Raw genomic sequence first — 23,528 nt, forward strand, 5'->3', positions numbered from 1 at the left:
TCCAACAATGTTTAAATCAAGAGAAATCCGCTATTTTAACCCGTGTAATGGCCCGTGTCATTGCGTCGCCTGTCAATGATGTCATATCTACCCTTGCTTCCAAACACCAAAGACGCTTTTACCTATTATGTGTTTTATTAGACAGGTGAGCAACAGTTTAGATACATTTATTAAAAGAAAACTAATCATTGTTATATAAATCAACACAGTTAGTCTTATTGTTTCTTGTTTTGCCTTTTCTCCACCAGACAATATATTTGTCAGCAGCAGGAACAGATGATGAAGTTCAAATGTAGTTTTTAATAATCCACACAACAATAACACACAGAAGAGAAACACCTTAACACAAATGTGACCAGGCTACAAACAGTGGAAAAGGATGAACTTAAGGACTGACACAATTAAAGGTTATTAACAATACACAGCTGAAACAAACAAACTCATGATGATGGTGACCATGGTAACAAAGAAACAAAAAATTCAAAAAAGGAAGACATGTGACTAATGAAATCATGAATGTCCATGAAAGCTAAAACAAACTGATCATAACTGTGACAATATTGTAAATCTAAATGCATGCCACTTAGCAACACAAGTCATCCAGCTTTTATTATTCTCATATCGATCTAGCTTAGCCTACTGCAGTGTGCAACAAGTATCACAGCCACGGAGTGAACACACAGTGTAGCGTCATAACATAACTTTCAACACACTTAAATGTATTTTTTAATAGTATGATTGTTTTGACCAAGTAAAACAGCACTGTGTTACTCCATAACTTAAATTCATCACATAAAGTGACCTGCAGTAGTAATTCAGCACTTGCGGCTGTTTCATTAGAATGAAATAAAATAATGTGAATTTAAGTGATCAAACGTAACTGTAACAGGTTCAGGGAAGTAGGAGGCAAGAACGGCAAATGTTAAATGTCACTTTAATAATAAAATAAACAACAAAACAAAAGGAGTAGTCCAAGTAAAACGTACCTGTGGCAACATTTTTGCAAAATGTAAAATACGTTGCGTCGTACGCGTTTCACTACAGTTTTAAAGTGAAATGTTCAGTGAGTGAAGAACAAGAAGGACAATCCTAAAAACTATATCTGTAAGAAAATGACTTCTAGATCATGTTTTCTCTTTTTCTCTTTTCCATGCAAACCACAACCAGTGCGACTGCATGACAGCATCTCAGAGGAAGGCCACCATTACCTCATCTTCGACTTGTAAGTTTCTCTGACCAACCATACCAGTTAAAAAGCATCTTAGCATTTGATATAAACTATAAATTGGCCTAAAAAAGGCCCATGTGAGTAAATGCATGATTTGTTTTTAGAAATGGCTGAATACATTTACTTGCCTGTGCTAATGTGGGGGTTTATGTTGGAATAGCTAATGACTTTGGGTGGATACAATAGATATCTTTCTTCATATTGAAATAATTACAACACTTACTGCATGACACCTTCATAAAACTATTGTCTTAAAATTGCCAGATGTTGAAAAGCATAAGGGTGTTTCTTAGACTTCAGGCATTTTAATCTAACAGTGATTATTAGAACTAACAAATTTCAGCTTTTGGTGACACTTTATTTTAACATGCCCTTTTTACAGTTTAATTACACATTGGTACAGAGTAATATTAATTAACAACATGTAGCCTACTTACTATAGGGTTAGGGTTTGTTTTAGTGTTAGTTGCTTGTAGTTACACATAATTTACTGTTAACACTATAATAAATACATGTAACGTGTAATGAGACGACATTAAAAGAAAGTGTTACCCAACTTTTTTTTTTTTTTTTTGCAACTTCATATTGCAACTGCTTTGGAAAAGTTTTACCACATTGACAAAGTCAACATACCTATGTTGTATTTATTATGTACACTATACTACACAGAAGACTAGCATGTACATATATCTAGCATAGACATATCTAGCATAGATATTTTGAAAGTTATGGAGTCAAGGCAACATCGTTTCTAAACTCTTTTTACTTTCATTGTATGGATATGAAAAGTAAACAGTAAAGTTTGACCTAAAACCATTAGACTGGTTTCTTTGTCCGTGGGCCGTACCAGGTCGAATGATTGGTACTGTATTCATATGGTTAGGAAACTTGGTATTTCATTGGCACCATGCCCTTAATAAGTTCAGTGCCAGCACCACCTAGTTGCCAAAATATAACAATGTTTAAAAGTGCTTATATACATTTTTTTTTTCATTTCTGTTAAACTAGTGAGAGTGTGAAAAGTGAAAAGTTCACAGGGTCAGACGTTCCTATAGAAGTTTAATAAATAATCCTTCAACTAGTGCTGATTCTTGTCGTCTGGTCCAGAGTAACGGGTGGTGAGCTGTTTGAAGACATTGTTGCCAGGGAATATTACAGCGAAGCAGATGCCAGGTGGGTGGGCTATCATCAGCATAACACAAACTCACTCTATGTATAAAAGCATTACACAAATAATGTCAAATATGCAAATGCATAAATGCACACTAACTAAAATAGTCCAAAATTAAGTGTCCTTGCCTTGACAAGAGCCAGATAACTCACAAATTTTGCACAACTATCCATAAAACTGCCATTTTTGCATTTTCATAAGACTGCATAAAATTCACTTTAGTAAAACAGAAAATAGCTTTCTTATTGTTACAGTAAGCAAAGCAAAAGAAACTGGAATGTGTACATTTGACAGGTCAAAATGGATAACATAGTCACGTGTCGAAGTCCAGTGTGGCCAATATATTCCCCTGTATTTGAGTAAAAGTTTTCTCTCTTTTTCTTTTCTTTTTTTTTGCCTGAAGCCACTGCATACAGCAGATTTTGGAGGCTGTTCTTCATTGCCATCAGATGGGGGTCGTTCACAGAGACTTAAAGGTATTTTATTATGATTAGCACTCATTATGGGCCGGCCGAGCACAACAAAATATCATTAATTTAAAAAAAAATTGAATCGGTTTGAATGAATGATTAAATATTTCACTTGTTTCATTACTGGATGAATCAGCGTTCTTGAACAAATCTCTTTAGTGAATGATTCAGTGACAAACAAATTTTTTTAACAGTCTTGTCGCCACCTACTGGTGTAATGATGTAATCGATACAATCTTTATTTAAAGTGTCCAGTTACTTTTAAAAGGTGATTTTGATGGCTTCCGTAGACATCAGTGTTTATATCCGAACTCTAAACTTCTGTACTTCTGTGATAAGTAGAATTATTGAATAACAGAAATAATGATACTGTGTGTTTGTGAAGATGTTTCTTACTTAAACATGACAACTGCTCTCTCTTGATCAGAACGCAGATCTGAATGTTCGCTGTGATCGTACTTGTCAAAGGTTCAATAGACACAGGCGAATCATTGTCATTTAGGAATAAGATCGCGTGCGTCTTTGAATCGAGATCGCTATCTTTTAACGATTAACAGTGCAGTTCTAATCTAAGTGTGTAATAATATATCAACTGATCTTACTGTTTAGAGACATAACAACTAAGGCCTATTTTACATACAGTATACTGCATAAGCAAAACGTTCTCATTATAGCGGCCTTATCTAACAGGTTAACACATTCACACTGGGAGTGAGAGACATGCAGTGAGATCCCACAAGTGGCTCATTTTTATCTTTTCTTCAGTACGACTCATGCTAAATTCATAAGCTCTGACTATATCTAGAAGAAGAAAAAAACACTAGGAAACTTAAAAAGACACAAATATAATTCTAAAATCTGAAGCAGCCAAGACTCAGCAAGTTGGGGTCTCACAAGAATTAATCTGTGAGTTGAAAAAGTGGTTAAAAAATAAAACTACTTATAATACAATTGCTCACACCTTTGACCTTATAACCTTTTGATTGTGCTGTCTCCAAATGGTTGTGTCTCAAACCTGTGTATTCAGGTACAGAAGCCCCAGTGACATTTAAGTCTTAGATCTGGGAATTTACGGTCAATCATAACAGCAATGGTCATTGACAGAACAGTTTCTGCTCTGCAGATATTGCTTAACACCAGTAAGATATACAGTACACATGGCAGTACATTGAATATGACTAGCCAAGCATAAAGTGATGTTAAGATATCATGATCGGTAGTTTTAAAAGCTAATAACATCAAGGCAACTCAATTTACAAAATCGGCTCAAGGAGAATACAATTGTATTGCCTTTTATCAATTAACTTTAGTGAAATACTACTCCAATATGTATGTTCTAATATGTTGGAAGTTTAATATTTTTCTTTTTTGTCCTGTTTGTTTCCATGTTTCTAGCCAGAGAACCTGCTTCTGGCTTCCAAATCGAAAGGCGCAGCTGTGAAGTTAGCAGACTTTGGCCTTGCCATTGAGGTTGAAGGGGAACAACAGGCCTGGTTTGGTATTGACCCATTTATTATACCACCAAACAGCATTAATATGGAATTGCAAAAAAAAAAAAACATAGATTAACGCTACAAAGATATCTTCAAATAATATAATATAATATAAATAATTTTGGTGCTGATTTAAATCTTTACACATTTGATACAATTACTGTATACAGGGTGGGCCATTTATATGGATACACCGTAATAACATGGGAATGGTTGGTGATATTAAAGTCCTGTTTGTGGCACATTAGTATATGTGAGGGGGCAAACTCCTCAAGATGGGTGGTGACCATGGTGGCCATTTAGAAGTCGGCCATCTTGGATACAACTTTTGTTTTTTCAATAGGAAGAGGGCCATGTGACACATCAAACTTATTGGTAATGTCACAAGAAAAACAATGGTGTGCTTGGTTTCAACGTAACTTTATTCGTTCATGAGTTATTTACAAGTTTATGACCACTTATAAAATGTGTTCAATGTGCTGCCCATTGTGTTGGATTGTCAATGCAACCCTGTTCCCCCACTCTTCACACACTGATAGTAACACCGCAGGAGAAATGCCAGCACAGGCATCCAGTATCCGTAGTTTCAGGTGCTGCACATCTCGTATCTTCACACCATAGACAATTGCCTTCAGATGACCCCAAAGATAAAAGTCTAAGGGGGTTAGATCGGGAGACCTTGGGGGCCATTCAGTGTGTGAAGAGTGGGGGAACAGGGTTGCATTGACAATCCAACACAATGGGCAGCACATTGAACACATTTTATAAGTGGTCAGAAACTTGTAAATGACTCATGAACGAATAAAGTTACGTTGAAACCAAGCACACCATTGTTTTTCTTGTGACATTACCAATAAGTTTGATGTGTCACATGGCCCTCTTCCTATTGAAAAAAACAAAAGTTGTATCCAAGATGGCCGACTTCTAAATGGCCACCATGGTCACCACCCATCTTGAGGAGTTTGCCCCCTCACATATACTAATGTGCCACAAACAGGACTTTAATATCACCAACCATTCCCATGTTATTACGGTGTATCCATATAAATGGCCCACCCTGTACATTTTAGGAGAATAAGAAAAACAATATGAGTTTATGTTTTCTTTCATATGAGTCACTTTAACGCTTGCCTTTAACTTTAACGTGTGCGTTTTGACGTAATCATTGGGCCTTAGCACCATCTCGTTCAGATTTCTGTCTTCAAGGTTGCAATTACATCTGGTTACTTTGCAAGCCTGACTTGTTTTCCTTGTCAACTTCTCTTGATTCAGTCACAATGACAGCTCATCTTTAGGGTATACATATTAGTGGTGTAATGGTTCAAATTGCTCACGGTTCGGTTTGTATCACGATTTTAGGTTCACGGTGTCGGTACAGTTCGGTATGTGCCATGTTCAGGGATATAATGATTACTGTCAAATAAAAATAAAGAACAAAAAAGAACAAATAATCAGTACAAATAAATATAATATAGCACAGATACTAATAAAATAAACAGTCATTTTAGGTTTTTCAGGTTTTCATTAGTTTTTCAACCAAGGGCTGCTGTCCCTTTAAGACATAATGCACAGATTCAGTAGACTGATACTGTTACATTTCCTTTCCTTTCTCGACCGTATAAGTTCACTTAAGGCATAACAGACTATGTCTGCTAGGATACTCATCAGGACGGGCATGTTGACATCATTTTTGTGTGAATTTGTCTGTTCAAGCAAGACTTGAAAGAGAACTCAGTATTTGTGTGCTGTCTGAGATGTGAATGTTTAAATTGGCAGAGCTTAAATGAGTTTAGTTTAAACACAGATAGCAATGTGTGCTGTTCAGGTCTCACACTATCAACAACTGGGTGATGACGGCGTAAATGACTGGTCATGTTCAAGCAAATGGCACTCCTATTGAACAAAGTTTACAAAGAGTAAATGACGATAATTTTTTTGATCATCGCTGTTGTAATGTATTATTGGGGAGCCAGAATGTGCATCCATCAACAGAAACATACATACTATATGTAGAACTGTCTGTTTTAAGCGTTGTTGTTTTTTTTTTTTTACAAACCATATAATAGATGCGTCATCAGATTTGAGATGTACCGCGTTGCAAATGCATCCCGAACCGTGGGTGAAGAACGGTGCGGTTCGATTTTTTACCGAGAACCATTACACCCCTAATACAGTACATATAAGGCAGTGGCTTACCCAGTTTCAGCTAAGATAATGGCTGTTTTTTCAGTGCCTGTTGGAGTTTGGTGGACTTGCCTGCTGCTGGCTTGTCAATAAATAGGTTTTACTGTTACCAGTGCTCGAAGTGGGAAATAAATAAGTGCCAGTACTCCCGAGGATGGGGGTTTGGGGGTCTTCCTCGGTTGAAATCGTGTTCAGGGTGAGAGGCTACTCACTGCAGTGCCATGGATGGACTGTGAAGTCTCTGGACATCCAGCGCCTTTCTAGATTTAAAATTGGGTGTAATTAGTGGAGCTAGAAGGTCCAACCACTCCATATCCCCACCCATAACTCAATCCCTCCACCCATTAGATAGACAGAGGTGGAGCTGGACTAGGTCAAGCTCAACCCATGACGTCCAGACAGGGGGAGCGTGGCTCTGCATTGAAGCACCACTTGTTGCAGGGAGTCCTCCTCGTTTGAAAGTACCAGCAACTTGTGAGAAGTGCTGGTACGCAAGAAAAAGTGAGAGTACGCTACAGATTAAAATATAGAAGTGCCCACTTCAAGCACTGACTTTACCTGAATATAGAATTTGTTGGGTACCATTTATGCCAGAGTGACACAATCCATGTGATAGCATAGCTATACCATAGTACATGGTGTTTATTTATAAATAGATAAGGATTTTAACATGCCTTACACTTGCACATTATAATGTGATGAATATAATGAGCGGGTTATAAACCCTAGCATAACTCTAGAGTTCAGGAATGGAGGCGGTACAGGGGGTGGGACGGTGGTTCAGGACCAGAATCCAGCACCAATACAAGAGCCAGGGCAGAGCCAAAGACCAGGAGTCATAACCAAACCAGACAAACAAGGAGCAAAGGTAGAGCTGAAGGCCACGGTGGAGCCAGCAGGACTATCCTCCTTGTTTGTCCCCGAGGTACTGATCAAGTGGAGCCAGAGGACCGAAAGGTCATTAGAACATTCTGAGGACAAAAAACACAGGTGAAGATGAAGGGATGCAGAGCCAAAGTGACAACAAACTAGGCAGACCCAGGGGATCGGAAGACCAAGGCAAAATCGTTGGGAGCGAGGACAAAGGCAGAGCTGGCGAGAAGGAGGAGCCCAGTGCAGCCAAAGGGGTGGAGGGTGACGTGTAGCCGGGATCCTGTATATCTGTGGTGGTACTAGAGCAATGACTGACCAAGGTGGTCAAGGGACCCCAATGGAGTCGCAGGGATTTCAGACCACGGCAAGTCGAGGGACCGGCGAGCCACGGTGGAGCCGGCAGAACAAAGGACCAAGGAGGAGTCATGGACCCTGAACTGAAGTGGAGCCAAATAGTTATAAGTCTGAGTTTATCGACCATCGGAGGCTGGGCAGACCCGATGAAAGTGGTTGAGCCGGTGAGGCCAGAGGGTCACCGTGATTTGCATTTTATGGGGTCCTTAAGCTTGACTGGAGACTTTTCTGGTAGTAGTCTGGGAACTTAAATTGTACAAATGTAATTATCTTCAAATTTTCTTTTTTCATGTAACTCATTTTCCATTTTTGAAATATATGCTCAAATAAAGGTTATAAATGCTTTTTTTCTTCTTCTGACATTAGGGTTTGCTGGCACTCCTGGTTACCTGTCCCCTGAAGTCTTACGGAAGGACCCCTATGGAAAAGCTGTGGACCTGTGGGCATGTGGTTAGTGTCTCATATTTTTGCATCAAACACTGAAAGGATGCATGATCCGTCCTTCGAATGAGACGTTAAACCGAGGTCCTGAGTCTCTGTGGTCATTAAAAATCCCATGACACTTCTCGTAAAGTAGGGGTGTAACCCCGGTGTCCTGGCCAAATTCCCTCCATTGGCCTTGGCCAATCACGGCCTCCTAATAATCCCCATCCATTGAATTGGCTCTATCACTCTCTTTCCTCTCCACCTATAGCTGGTGTGTGTGTGGTGAGCGCACTGGCGCCGTTGTTCTGCGGCTGCCGTCACAGTATCCAAGTGGATGCTCACACTGGTGGAGGTTGAGGAGAGATTCCCTGATATGATTGTAAAGCACTTTGGGTGTACAGTAGTAGGCTTACATATGAAAGTGCTATATAAATGCCTCATTCATTCATGATGATGCAGTATGGTACCATAGCATCCATTGCAGAGTGTTGCATTGCAATGCTACATTCGCTTTGATGTACAGCGAATTTTGACTTGCACGTCTGTAACCAAAGCTGAATGTCTTTTGCCACACTGTAAAAAATCACATATATTACAGAAAAGTTGTTCCAATAATTGTTCTGAAATTGAATGATTTAGTTTTTTTATACCGCCAGAGCTTTCCTTTATTCTGTGCTTTTATTCACACAGATCACAGATAGCCCTGGGAAAACCAAATTACATCACAATAGTGATGGCAATCCTTTTTATGTGAAGGACTTTTTTTCCAGGATGTGCTCTTTATGCACGCTCCCGAGAGCCTTGCCTTTTTGCCTCTCTCTTCCGCTCTCTACAGCGACAACCGTGTGCAGCACTAGCTAACGTTAGCTTAGAGACGGAGCCCATTAACGTCGTCAACAGGCAGCCGGGTCCCTGCGCAACTCAGACTCCCACACAGACTCTTTACTCCAACACAGAAAAACTGCTGTTTTACCACAACAGCAAACATAATGTTAATCTATAATGATTTAGCGATGTCAACTACAATGACACATGAAACGAATGCTTATACAATGTTCAGGATAATGCCAAAGAGCCTGCATAGCCAGATCTGTCTCCACACTTTGTTTTAGCCCTGTTCCAGCACTGGAGAGTCAAGTATAGTCTATAATCAAACTTTTTAGATATATTTTATTTTTAAGAGTGTATGCAAGGATGAATCATTCACAATTATAATAATATTATACGCTATTCTATGAATATGCAAATGAGCCCCGCCTCCACTCACTCACTCAGCTCAGAGATCCACTGGTTGACGATCACACGTTGATCTGATTGGTTACAAGGTAGTTTGTGACGTCAGAAACACCAGCGATTTCAAAGTGTGTTTTTGAGACTGTCTTTGGTTCACTGCAGTTTTAAGGAGGAAATACTCAGCAATGCTGTCGACTTATGAATTTACACATGGTTTGTCTTAAAGCATATTAAAAACACCATATAGTTTTAACAACATTAAAAGCTGTGTTTTCACCACAGGGGGACTTTAAGGTGTTAAATGCTCAAAAAGTACATTGAAAATAAAAGTCTCTCCTTATACCTTGTATTAAGTGCCTTGCTCTCTAGCATAGATTATATATAATGCATGGATTAAAGCTTAAAGTTTATTAACATCCATCTTAATTTCTTCTTTAGGTGTGATTCTCTACATCCTGCTGGTTGGATACCCACCCTTCTGGGATGAAGACCAACATAGACTCTATCAGCAAATTAAAGCTGGCGCATATGATGTCAGTGAAAGCGTCCTTCATATAGTGTTGATGATAATGCCAGAAGAAATGATGTGTGTCTGATTCATACTTGTTGCACCCACAGTTTCCTTCACCTGAGTGGGATACGGTCACTCCTGAGGCAAAAGATCTTATTAATAAGATGCTGACCATCAACCCAGCTAAACGCATCACTGCTGCGGAGGTGCTCAAGCACCCGTGGATCTCAGTGAGTTCATGACTGTCCATCAGGAATGTACAACAAACATGCATCTTTTATTGCAAGTTGAGAAAAATGCCTCATTAATGTATTCACGTATTGTTACATTTGACCATTTATATACCGGTTAATTTAGCCAGCAAAGCAATTAATTAATTGACAAAGGTCCGAAGGGAATGTTTTTTGAATGATTAATTCAGAAGTATTTTATCATGTTGAGATTACATGTTCAGCCTATCCTCATGTTTTACCGTGCCTCTTTTTGCTTTTAGCATCGCTCCACTGTTGCATCTTGCATGCATAGACAGGAGACTGTTGAATGTTTGAAGAAGTTCAACGCCAGAAGGAAGCTTAAGGTAAGTTTATATAAGGCTGCAAGAAACTCTCGTACTGTGAGATCGCATTGACTCTGTTTAGAATAATAAGAAGGATGTAAAGATCTGGGCTGGTACCCAAAAAGTTGCAGGTTTGAACCCCACAACACTCTTCAGAAAATTGGTTCTAAACAGTACCAAATTAGGGTTCTTTGGCTTGTATTTTGGCTTTAATTTGCTGAACTTATATCAATGGCAGAATCCTTTTTATAAGGTTCCATAAAGAACCATGCTTTTGAAAGTGCTATATGCTGTAGGACCTTAATGGTGTTATAAATAACATTTTCAACAATATTTATTTTCATTAATATTAGTATCTTCATATTATTAATATTACTATTATCAATATTATTTGTATATATTAATAAAGAATAAAGAATAAAGCTGGAATAAAGAACCCTAAACTCTAACGCAAATAACCATTTCAGCATATAAAGGGTTCTTCATGATGATACGGTTCTAAATAGAATTGTTACTACATGTAAAGAACCTTTAAAGAATCATCTTTTTTTTTAGAGTGAAGGGTTGTTCCATCAACTATAAACATTATTCCACTTTAATACATTTTGGGTGAAAACCAGGCAATTCGGAATCCTTAACAGTTCCAAATGGAATTCCAAAAAGCCTTTTGAATTCCAAATCAATTTCTAGCAGAGGTAGCATACAAGATGTAGAATTTTAAAGTCCGAAGTACAAATAAAAATGAAGTCAAACATATAAAATAAAAAAAATTACCTGAAAAATAAAGTTTGTCTTGTTTGGCTTGACAAATCCCAGACAGTGACATAGTGTCGGCCCAGATCCGGGCCACATCTGGTACATGTGGATTCCACGCAAACCAGATGTGGGCCGGATCTGGGTCGACACTATGTTACTGTCTGTGATCTTGTTTGAAAGTAAAAAAATAAATAAAAAATCAAAAGCCAATTCCATTCAAATTCCTACTTAATTTTGCATACTGTAACTCTGATAACAAAACACCACTGTTACTGAGGAACGTTTGCTAAAAGATCCTGTGTTTTTGCCTTCAGGGAGCTATTCTCACTACTATGCTGGCCACCAGAAACTTCTCAGGTGACTCGAAATATTATATTTCTGTTATCAACTGTTTTTGTTTCTACCCTGTGTGAAATGAGTGTGTATGAGTATGTCATGATCAGGAACCACACTGGAACTGTTTTGATTCACGTTGCAATGAAGGTTTGTAGAGATGCTTGAAAATCTTGTCGTGTTTGAGGCCCTTTACTGAAAGATGGCTGATGCTTATGAGTCTGGCCATTTGCAAGCATTTGGAATTGAAATTGAACAAACTAATTCTAATCATTGGCATATCTGTCCAAGCCATGTCATCTTATCAAACACAGTCCAAGAACTGGCCGAGTGATGAAACACACAGCAGTCCAGACTAACTATCCAAACATGCTCAACAATGGTGCCTAATGTCCAAGATCATGGTAGAAAGAAACTTGCATTTCTAATACAGTAAAGGAATTGTGCAGAGTCAAGTCACCTTTATTTATATAGCGCTATATACAATACAGATTGTTTCAAAGCAGCTTTACAGTGATAAACAAGAAAATAATGATTCAATGATGCACACAGAGTTCAGCTCTAAAAAGAAAATAGTGTCACTGTCATAGAGTCATGTGAGAAAGAAAGTACCCCCCTTTTAATTCTATGGTTTTACATATCTGAGGGCATAATAAAAAAATATTTTGTTTTAAGCAGGTCTTAAAATTAATATTAAATATTTAACCAACTATTTAATTTAAAATTATGTTTTGACAATTTAGTCGAATAAGTGAATAACTGATGACAGACAAGGCACAATCCCACAGTAAAAGAGATTAATCTGAAAGGTACATTTATTCAAGGACATAAATAAAGGTACATGAATATATAAATATTTAATTGCTCATATTTTACTTTATTTAAGTCATAATAGCAACAGTGATTTGAAATTCAATTATAACACTCAATTAGCTTATAGGTTTTAATGAATGTCTTGAATGTACATCTAACTAAATTCAATGGAATTATTGAATAACAACCCCATTAATTACAATAAGTGTTAAATAAAAAATAAAAACACTAATTACAGTGAGCTACTGTGCCAATTTTGGGCATCTTACCCCAAGCTTTGCTTTCATCTTTTCCCTTCAAAATGAAAACAATATTATCCCTCATTAACAAACAGACACAAAAACCTTTGATATTCAACATAATAAAATGTCAGATTTTCCAGTGACACAAAATTAGATACAATAATAGTGTTACGACTGACTAAATCTCAAACAATTTTGCTGTTCAGAGGAAATGAATGAAGGAGTTATCTCACTCCATCTTGACCTACTGTATATAGAGTCTGATTAATGAATGGGAAACCCTTGTGAGAAGCAAGGTTTCAAACACTCAATATACAGATGACCTCTGGTGGTGAGATGACGGGAAAACTGCTATGGCTCATAATGTATCTAGATAAAGCTATAACAATTTTACTATACACCTCTTTCTGTCTAAACTGTGATTCTGCTAGACAGATGAAAAATGTTATGTTAAATGAATGTTAGTTTATTTCCAGTTGAGTGGTTGCAGCAGTCCTACAATATGTGCGTGGGATGCCTGATCCAATGCCTGTTCGCTGAGAGTTAACTTATTGCTTCAGGCACAGACCTTCACCACTGGCATGACCTCAAAAACCCAGCATCTGTAATCCTCTCGCCATATGTAAACCCAAATATGGGACCCTGGCGAATGCCAGTTTGCAGATGCTGGGGTTTGAATGACAAGAAGTTTTTCTTTAGATACATTCTCAATTTTTCAGGTGTAAGTGCACAGTCACATTAGTCAAACTTCAAAATTTTGCAGGCAAAATGGTTCCATTGTCCATAGTGAAGAATTGCTTATTCAGATGTCACTTCATAATAGGCTACCTTCCGTCAACATAACCAACGTGACAACCTGCTTGCACAGGGAGCGTTGGAAGTTACCGAGCTGGGAACTATTTTCAGGCGCTGCGTCATATCATTACGCCTTTTGCACTCATGGTACGGCAGTAAAGTTTCTTGATTATTACGCAGGAATGAGAGTAGAGTTCCTAGCCATATCAGCCTAGAAAATCGCAACTTTACATTTTCCGTCGGTCTTAGTGCATGATGTAACTACAGAACAGTCAAGTTTTAAATAGGAAAAATATCTAAACTCTTTGGTCATTTTTTTTAGAGAAATGCTAATGGTCTTGACCACTTAAATGATGTATGCTAAGCTATGCTAAAAGTGGTACCGCCAGAACCGGAGATCGGCTGAATGGATTCAAAAACGGTAAAACTCAACTGTTTAACTCTGGGGGAGTTGTAAAATGAGCCTATTTCCAAAAATAGTGGAGTATCCCTTTAATTGCTTCTACATCAGTGTTATTCATCTATCATTTCCCTCTGATTTTAGGAATAACTGGTTCAGGGGTAGGGATAGGGTTAGGATTGAATTTACCATCAGGAATGTTGTTCCAGGATCAACAAAATGAACTCTAGAGTGAACATGTAGTAGATGCCACAGATTCAGGGGCGCCACGACACCTTAATCCGATCCTGTCTGAGAATTATTTTCTTTTTTAAGTATTCTGTTCCTTGTGGGAGTGTATGTCATGTGGGTGAGGGTCTGTAAAAGGTCAGCTATATCTAAACTAAAATAGATAGCTCCACCTGTTCAAGTTTAGCAGCCGTAGCTTTTGCATAGGCTATTCTATCACTCCCAAACACTCTTGATCATTCATCACATTCAGTCTATTTTTACCCAGAGCGCTCATTCTCCACTACTTAAGATAATGTTCAGTGGAAACATACTGGCTTGAGTCAGCAGTGCATTTTTAGTGTTTAGTACCTCTGTCTGTTATTCAATGTGAACATTCAAACTGAGATGTAGGTCAAGCATGACCAAGACTGATAATTCTAGTTTCCTATAGAAGGTGAGAGAATACCCATCCAATAATAGTTTCAATAAAAGTCTGACTAATTTCAGCTATCACGAATCTTCCATTTTTGGACTATATCTTAGATTTTCTAAATTATTCTCAAATGTATTTCGATTTTTGAATTAGATGGGTTTACATTTTGTATTCACTCACAGTTCCTGATTATTTGTGTGTTTTGAGCAGCCATTAAAAGTGAGCACTTCCTGGAGTGTGGGAGTGTGTGATTATGTATGCTGGAAACTCCCAGCTCCTATTTTAAAAAGTCAACAGATCTCCAGAGCCAAACTTGAGTTGGAGAACAGAGCAGAGCAGTGCTATGCCTCTCACTATGCTTTTCTGGGCTTTTGTGCCCTTTCTTATAGCAATTTCACTCTTTTTCTTTGTCTCTTCAGGAGGAAAGAGTGGCGTCAGCAAGAAGACAGATGGTGTGAAGGTAGGGTGGAAATCAGATTTAAGCCTAGAATTTACACACTGGATAACTTTATTTTGTTATTATATTTTTTTACGTTATGTTATATTATATTACATCATAGACAACAGTTCACTCCACTTTTGACTGTTTTTGTGTGTTTGTGAGCGAATCGTTGAATCATTCACATAAACAATTTATTGAAAACACTCAGGAACAAAACATCACAGCTGATTTTGAAATAGCATTCTACTTTCACTATTTTTTGCCATATCATATCCCAGACAGCAACATAGTGTCAGCCCACATCTGGTACATGTGCATTCAACGCGTACCAGATGTGGGCCGGATCTGGGCCGACACTATGTTGGTGTGTGAGATTAAAGTCCTGTCCTCCAATTCTTTGTCTGACTACACCATACATCCACTTTGCACCTCCTCTCATCCTGTTAGCGAAGGTAAACTGGTTTGTTAAATGATTTTTGCCTTTAACTGCGATTGTGGCAGCTCTTGATGCCACTGCCTCTGAAGAAAGATTGGTATTTTGCTCGCTACACAGGCACAAGGACTTAATCAGCGAATCTGTGCCACTACCTCCCTTGTATATCGCCCAGCTGTCTTGAAATTGAGTCCATTGTTCCTTTTTTTCAGAGAAAGCCTAAATATTTTGTAAAACATTCCAATTCCAATTCCCTTTTATTCTCATTGAATAGAGTACAATGAAGTGAGATAGCAAACCTTACAGTGCATCTGCTCATAACAGGACAACAGCAATAGGTATAACTACGACACAATAAGTATAGCACATTTACAATACAATACAATAACTTTGGCAAATGAAGTGAGGAAATGCATGTTAGAATATTGCTTATCATTAACTTGTAGTGGCCCTATGTACAATACGTGCAATTGAAGTATGTCCATTCTAAGTGCAGCTGAGAGTTTAAAAGCCAGTGTTTGACAGAATTTAGTTCTTGCATGGCTCTGGGGTAGAAACTGTTCTCGAGTCTATATGTCCGTGATACTCTGTACCTGAAACGCCTACCAGAGGGCAGCCGGACAAACGGACCCATGGTCATGGTGGAATGATATGTTAGGATTCAGTATGTACCAATTCCACAGTCCCTGTTAATATATAAAGGCTTGAGAACTGCACTGCTATTCTAGAATTTTATTATGAGTTCTTTTGTTTTTAAAGAGTTCAATATGAGAAGTCTGAGTACCACACTGCCAATCTTTGAACTCCATCCCTATAAGCTGTCTTGTCTTCTCCTGAAATAAGTCCAGCAACAGTTGTGTCATCTGTGAACTTAATAATGGTGTTTGTGGGATGGGTGGGGAGACAGTCATGAGTGTAGAGAGCATAGAGAAGGGGGCTCAGCACATAGCCCTGTGGGATGCCCATGCTGAGTGTGAGGGCCTAGTCTAACAGTCTGAGGGCGATTTGTCAAAAAGTCATTGACCTCCATGACAAATGGATTGGGAAAAACCCAAGGCATCAAGTGTGCTGGCTAATCTGCCTAGAATGATCATTGACATAAAGGCCCTTTATCACTTAAATCTGGATAGCTGCAGTTTGCATTTATATTTAAATCTTAAAGTGGTGCTTACAGTGGTTTTATGTTGTCCAGTACAAAGGAGACTTTAATAAAGCATGAAAGACGCACATATCTCTAAATAATGTTTTATCAAAAAACTTTTTTTTCTTGAGTCCCACCCTTAAAGCTACCCCACATTTTTTATTTACATCCAAAATTCAACCTCAGAAGGAACTAGAGTTGTCAAAAGTAAAGACTTCGGTACCAATCAGAGACATATATGTTGAGCACCTGAACACAATGGCCAATCAGAGGTTTTTAAGAATCCTTTCAACTGCACTCAAAATGCTGGTATGTCACATTTTTAAATTTCAGTACTGACTTGATGCCAAAGTCTGTACTTTTTGACAACTCTAGAAGACACCATGAAATACACCATTTACAGTGCAGCTGAAGAGCCCACACCAGCCACGAACCCCCTTAGCTAGAGGCAGAGGCCATTTCCATTCCAGAGTCATTGCTCATTGAACTGTCCTCCCAGGAGTTAGTTCCGACCCTGAAACCCACCCTAAAACCTACCCTAAATTTGTTCCTCCTCCACCGGTCCCATCCGGCTTGTGACTTCCTGGTCCTTCCTCCTCCGCTGGTTCCTTCCAGTTCCCTAGGCTCCACCTCAGCCCTCCAATCCCATGATTCCACCTTGACCAATCGATCCCTTGGCTTCACCTTGACCAATAGATCCCTCGGCTCTACCTTGACCAATAGATCCCTCGGCTTCACCTTGACCAATCGATCCCTCGGCTTCACCTTGACCAATAGATCCCTTGGCTTCACCTTGACCAATAGATCCCTCGGCTCCACCTTGACCAATCGATCCCTCGGCTCCACCTTGACCAATAGATCCCTCGGCTCCACCTTGACCAATCGATCCCTCGGCTTCACCTTGACCAATAGATCCCTCGGCTCCACCTTGACCAATCGATCCCTCGGCTCCACCTTGACCAATCGATCCCTCGGCTTCACCCTGACCAATCGATCCCTCGGCTCCACCTTGACCAATCGATCCGTTGTCTCCACCTTGGCTCATCAATTCCTCGGGTCCACCATTGGTCTGTCATGCCTGTCATGCCTACTCCATGGTTACTTCTTTTGCCTGCGCCACCATGGGCGTCCTTAGACCTTCCTATCCCTCCCTCTTCCAGAAATCCATTATCACTTGAAGTATTGCAATAGTTCATGCTAAATAAAAAAAATCCATCATATCTACTTACACAGGCTTCTCCTTTCAATACAAATTGTATGCCATATTCCAACTATTCTAAAACCATAGGGTTGCTGTCATGAAATGGAACAGACTGAAATATACATCATTAGTTACTGAAAATCTCTATTTGGACTCAATGGCCAGTAGTGGTCATTTCACCTGTAATATCACTACAGTGATATTACCTGCTGTAGATTATTTCATATTTTGCAAAAAATTATACTGAAACAAGTTTTTGATAAAAGAAGGTATTAGCACTACAGATACTCCTACGAGTGCTTTCTTAAGCATTATAAGCCAAGGAATAGACACAAAAAGAGGAGGACTGTTTTGGACTTTAGTCACATATTCACGACTGTACCTCTCATCTCCCTCTGTCGATTCAGTGTTTGTTCCTGTCTAACCTCTTCTCATTTCTCTTCCAGAAAAGGAAGTCCAGTTCCAGCACCCAGCTGATGGTGAGTGTGAAACAGGCTCTGTCCTGTTGACAATCTGCCACAACTGCAACGGCAACCTAACAATGAGCAAAACATGGCTGCCATGGAGCTGGACTTTCTTTTTGCTGATGTTGATGTTACATCACATCTGTAAAGTTGATGCAAATCTGACACATTCATTATTGCAGGACTGATGTCAAGTCAGCAGCTTGACACCTCTGATTTTCACTAACTCTTTCTTTCTTGAAGTCACAGAGAAAGCAGCTGGTCAACTATGATCTTGCATTATGTGATCCTGGCTTTGAAATTAACAATAAAACCCTGCATCCTATCCTTTCTAGGAATCATCAGAGAGTACCAACACCACAATTGAAGATGAGGATACTAGAGGTGAGACTATCTTTCTATCCATCTATTCATCCATCCATCCATCCATCCATCCGTATATCCATCCATCCATCCATCCATCTGTATATCCATCCATCATCTATCCATCCATCCATCTATCCATCCATCCATCCATCCATCCATCTGTATTATCCATCCATCCGTATATCCATCCATCTGTCCATCCATCTATCCATCCATCCATCCATATGTATACCCATCCATCCATCCATCCATATATATATCCATCCATCCATCTGTATATCCATCCATCCATCCATCTGTATTATCCATCCATCCGTATATCCATCCATCTGTCCATCCATCTATCCATCCATCCATCCATCCATATATATATCCATCCATCCTTCCATCTGTATATCCATCCATCCATCTATCCATCCATCTATCCATCCATCCATCGATCCGTATATCCATCCATCCATCCATCCATCTATCCATCCATCCATCCATCGATCCGTATATCCATCTGTATATCCATCCATCCGTTTATCCATCCATCTGTCCATCCATCTATCCATCCATCTGTATATCCATCCATCGATCCGTATATCCATCCATCCATCCATCCATCTATCCATCCATCCATCCATCGATCCGTATATCCATCTGTATATCCATCCATCCGTATATCCATCCATCTGTCCATCCATCTATCCATCCATCCATCCATCCATCCATATATATATCCATCCATCCTTCCATCTGTATATCCATCCATCCATCCATCTATCCATCCATCTATCCATCCATCCATCGATCCGTATATCCATCCATCCATCCATCCATCCATCTATCCATCCATCCATCCATCGATCCGTATATCCATCTGCATATCCATCCATCCGTTTATCCATCCATCCATATGTATATCCATCCATCCATCCATCCATATATATATCCATCCATCCATCCATCCATCCATCCATCCATCTATCCATCCATCCATCGATCCGTATATCCATCCATCCATCCATCTATCCATCCATCCATCCATCGATCCGTATATCCATCTGCATATCCATCCATCCATTTATCCATCCATCCATCCAGATGGAGTCAATTATAGGACAATTCTAGAGGAAAACCTGCTTTAAGACTGAACCTGAATGTCTTAAAACGGTCAAAGCCCAGGCTTCTGTCCCATTAAGAATATATGGCAAGACTTGAAAACTACATGACAGAACTTTAGCAATTTTCATTAGAATAAGAAAAGATATACTCATAGCAGAGCGTAAATAGCAGATGCTAATGACACTAAGTGCAAATAGTTGTAATTTCTTTGCACTAACTGCAAATAGTGTTAAATATTTTTTATACTTAGAGCAAATTGTGGCAGATACTGTTTACACTTCTGTGTAATGTAGCACATTATTAAAACAATACGCAATAATAACAAGAATATATCCAGTGTATATTTATTTAAATCTTAAACGGATACTGTTTTATTGGGAAGTTGCTTGTCCCTAAAGCCTGCCCATCGGAAAAGAAATATCTCTGTACATTAAACTGGGCTAAGAGTGTCCTGTTTTCCAACATCCCAAAACATTACAAGCAAATGAGACATAAAGTGAGAAATCAGATTTTCCAGTCTTGCTATCATGCACCAAAAATGTCTTGTTTTGAAATGAGCCCCATCCTGACTTCATGATGCAGTTCTCATTTGCATATACCCGTCCATTAAACACACATCATCATTGTGGTGATAGAATACTTACAGGTCCACGAACACTGAAAATGGCTGAAAATGACTGTAGAAACCTGTGCTCAACGAAAACATTAATCATGATGCATTAGGTGTAAATAGCCTCTGCCATTATGTAATCTGTTCTCAACTGTGCTCACACACTGGTAAACTGTTTCATTTCTCATTTTAGAAAATCGTGCCAACATATTCATAAAACCTTTATCTTAATTTCGAATTCTTATAGTTTTGCAAAATGTACCCATAAATTTGTAGCCTTTCCTCTCATATTAGCATAAACACACATGAACTCAATGACATTAGGTCTGATTATTCATAGATGCATTTTTAATTCTGACAGGTAACACTTTATTCTGATGGTCCTCTTAAGACATTCTACTAACTATAAGTAACTTTGCAAATACATGTCAACTTATTCTACTAACACGTAACAGTCTACTAACACTAATGAGGGACGGTTGACATGTAATTGACGAGTTACTTATTAGTAGTTAGCAAAATGTCTAAAGTGGACCATCGCAAATAAAGTGTAACCTTCTGTTGTCACTTTTATTGACCATTGTTGGTTACGCATTAATTTATTAATCAGGTACTTTTATCAAACTTGACATCCTTAGCAAAGAGAATGATTATACTTATTTCAGTTTCAACTCAATAAGTGAACTTAAGTGTAAATAATCATTTAAAGAAAATTACCCTTATACAGTGGGATCTAACACGAACTGCACCACTGAAAACCACCTTTAAAATATTTCACTTTCTCCTTTGCAGTGAGGAAGCAAGAAATCATCAAAGTAACTGAGCAACTCATTGAAGCCATCAGCAATGGAGACTTTGAGAATTACACGTGAGTTTGGGCAACATTTGTTTTTCATCCAGTCCTTCAATATTTGCATTTGCTAATCATTAAATATGAATGTTCTGTTGTGGAGACATGGGGACGGTTGTAACACTTTTCTTAATGTCTGTAAAGGCCTGTTCACACCAAGGATGATAACTATAACAATAACAGTAGCACTTTATTTTATAGTCTTGATTCGGCATTTATATACTTATGTACTTGTTATAGTAATTACAATAACTGGGTAACTAATAACTAGGTACTAACCCTGAACTTACCCCTAAACCTAACCTTAACCCATGTAGTTACCTTATATAACCAGTACTTTCTTGGGTAAATACACTGGAAGTACATGTACTGTAAAACAAAGTGTAATCACAATAACTATAAAGCTTTTTATTCCAGCTGATGAATGATACAATGAATCACTGACAGCCAATCAGAATCCACCTGAAAAAGCCCCAGCATTTAAAGTCAAACTTTCTCCTTCTTCCTGTGGCACACAATACCTGAGACCTTTAAACTGGACCATTTGTGCATCCGTATAGATTTGATTGGAAAAATTAATTCAGGAGAATTTGTCAGGCGTGGCCTCAAGATGAAATTGGTTAAGAATTCGACAAAATATGTAGGAGTAGTAGCATAAAATATTTTTTGTTTTTGATTGTTAGTCAATTTTGCCTTTCCCCAAATTCTCCGGTGTTTTTGGAGCGCAGTGCCAAGGATGTGCACCAAGTTTAATTTCAGCACATCAAAGTGTTAAAAATATGTTGTAGTTTATGATGAAAAATTGAAAATGGCGAATAGACAAAATTGCCGAGGTATTGATATCACCTGTTTCAGCACAATCCAAGGAATCCTTTGGGCCTTTTTAGGACAAATACTCTCTTGAACAGTAAGTGGCGCTGTACTAAAACTCAGAATATCTTCCAAGGTGCCAATGATGCCAAGATACAAGTGTTACCTAGATACAGCCTCACTACCTGTCAGCTACATAAAAATGCCTTCCTGAAACTGTTTTAAAGACTGCCTGAGAGAAAACAGTGATCCACAGTATCAATTGGTCTAAAATTGTTGTGGACATAAGGATATTGTGCATTTATGGTAAATTAAAATGTACCAGTTGTGTAGAATTGGTTGGGTGTGTATAGTTTGTATTATATGCATGCAAAAAGTGCGTATTATGTATGCAAAAAAAAGCATATCAGATGCATGTACAAGGTAATTTCTGCGTATAAATTTAGCGCACACAAACTGAAAGCATGAACTTGTGCTATGGATACGCAGTACAAGAGATTGGGCTCATTTAAACTTGTGTAACTTAATAAAAAAACTGTGATGTTAAAAAGCAGATGGCCTCCTGTCATGCTTATGAAAGAGTAAGTTATTGTTTCAACGTTCCAGATGTTCTGGATCTCTTTTCCTGTCACAAGTTTCATAGGCTGGTTATAAAATGAAGTTTTAAAGAGCTCCACAACCAATAAATCAATGTCAAAAAGACTTTATTCAATATGATATATTATCTTATTAGTCGGCTGTGTCCGAGACATGCAGCAGGACGATAATGGTTTAGCCAGTTAAACTATCAAATCACTTCAAATAATTCTGTATGTTTGTATATTTGAACCACTGTTTGTGTTGTGAGTGATCCAGTCAGTGATGTTTGTGTGCAGGAAGATGTGTGATCCCAGCGTTACAGCGTTTGAGCCCGAGGCCCTGGGAAACCTGGTGGAGGGCCTGGACTTCCATCGCTTCTACTTTGAAAACTGTAAGATGAAACATATGCCTATATGACTATAAAATAAATATATTAATCAAATGCAAATTTCCAAATAACTTCTTTATTGAAAAAAGCTCATTTGTCAAAGCAGTATGTGATGTGGTGTTCAATTGTGACATCCAGACAATCATTCACAATATTTGGAATTAAAAATAAGGGGTGTTTCTCAAAACCAAGAATGCAAAGAACGGACTTGTGTTCTTGGGGAGAACGCTCTTGCTAGTTGTTCTTGGAATAATGAACTCACAAGGTGATGAGCACACAGAACGCCGCTGACAGTTTGAGACGATGTGTTCTTGCTGGTATTGCGCAATAACACCCCCGCACAGACGCCGTCTGCAGCACCCAAACATAACGAGAATTATTGACGATAACAGCCAGGCTTTATCGCCCAAGCCTACCCTCAGCTCAGTCGAGTCTGTGAGCAGACTGGCCGGTTGGCTCGCTAGCTAACTTAACACCCGCAGGCGCTTATGGAGATTCTCACTTCCGAAAACGTTTGAGCACATTTTCGATTCGCCATAAATTTTCGTAAAAATGTCAATATTTGAAATCTACACAGGTAATTTCTCGCATCAAATGTTCTCAGAAGTGAATTTAGTTATGAAACAGCGTACGAAATTGTAGAAAAACGACTT

The 23,528-nt window shown here is 38.6% G+C and overlaps 1 protein-coding gene across 2 annotated transcripts in view; it reads left to right on the top strand.

Annotated features, from left to right (window-relative positions):
• camk2a (calcium/calmodulin-dependent protein kinase II alpha) overlaps nt 1-23,528 on the top strand; it is a 53,651-nt gene that overhangs the window by 24,447 nt on the left and 5,676 nt on the right. The window contains exons 4-17 of one of the 2 annotated variants that reach the window (XM_081389946.1): nt 1,168-1,222; nt 2,336-2,401; nt 2,803-2,875; nt 4,265-4,367; nt 8,140-8,223; nt 9,871-9,965; nt 10,051-10,173; nt 10,437-10,520; nt 11,570-11,612; nt 14,901-14,941; nt 18,145-18,177; nt 18,498-18,546; nt 21,041-21,116; nt 22,784-22,878. In XM_081389946.1, coding sequence (XP_081246072.1) covers nt 1,168-1,222; nt 2,336-2,401; nt 2,803-2,875; nt 4,265-4,367; nt 8,140-8,223; nt 9,871-9,965; nt 10,051-10,173; nt 10,437-10,520; nt 11,570-11,612; nt 14,901-14,941; nt 18,145-18,177; nt 18,498-18,546; nt 21,041-21,116; nt 22,784-22,878 — 1,020 coding nt within the window. Of the gene's footprint in view, nt 1-1,167; nt 1,223-2,335; nt 2,402-2,802; nt 2,876-4,264; nt 4,368-8,139; nt 8,224-9,870; nt 9,966-10,050; nt 10,174-10,436; nt 10,521-11,569; nt 11,613-14,773; nt 14,942-18,144; nt 18,178-18,497; nt 18,547-21,040; nt 21,117-22,783; nt 22,879-23,528 lie in introns of those variants that run through there. The other variant, XM_081389947.1, reaches the window with a different exon arrangement.

The sequence above is a fragment of the Scardinius erythrophthalmus genome (genome assembly GCF_964197995.2).
Source record: "Scardinius erythrophthalmus genome assembly, chromosome: 17".
Lineage (NCBI taxonomy): Eukaryota > Metazoa > Chordata > Actinopteri > Cypriniformes > Leuciscidae > Scardinius > Scardinius erythrophthalmus.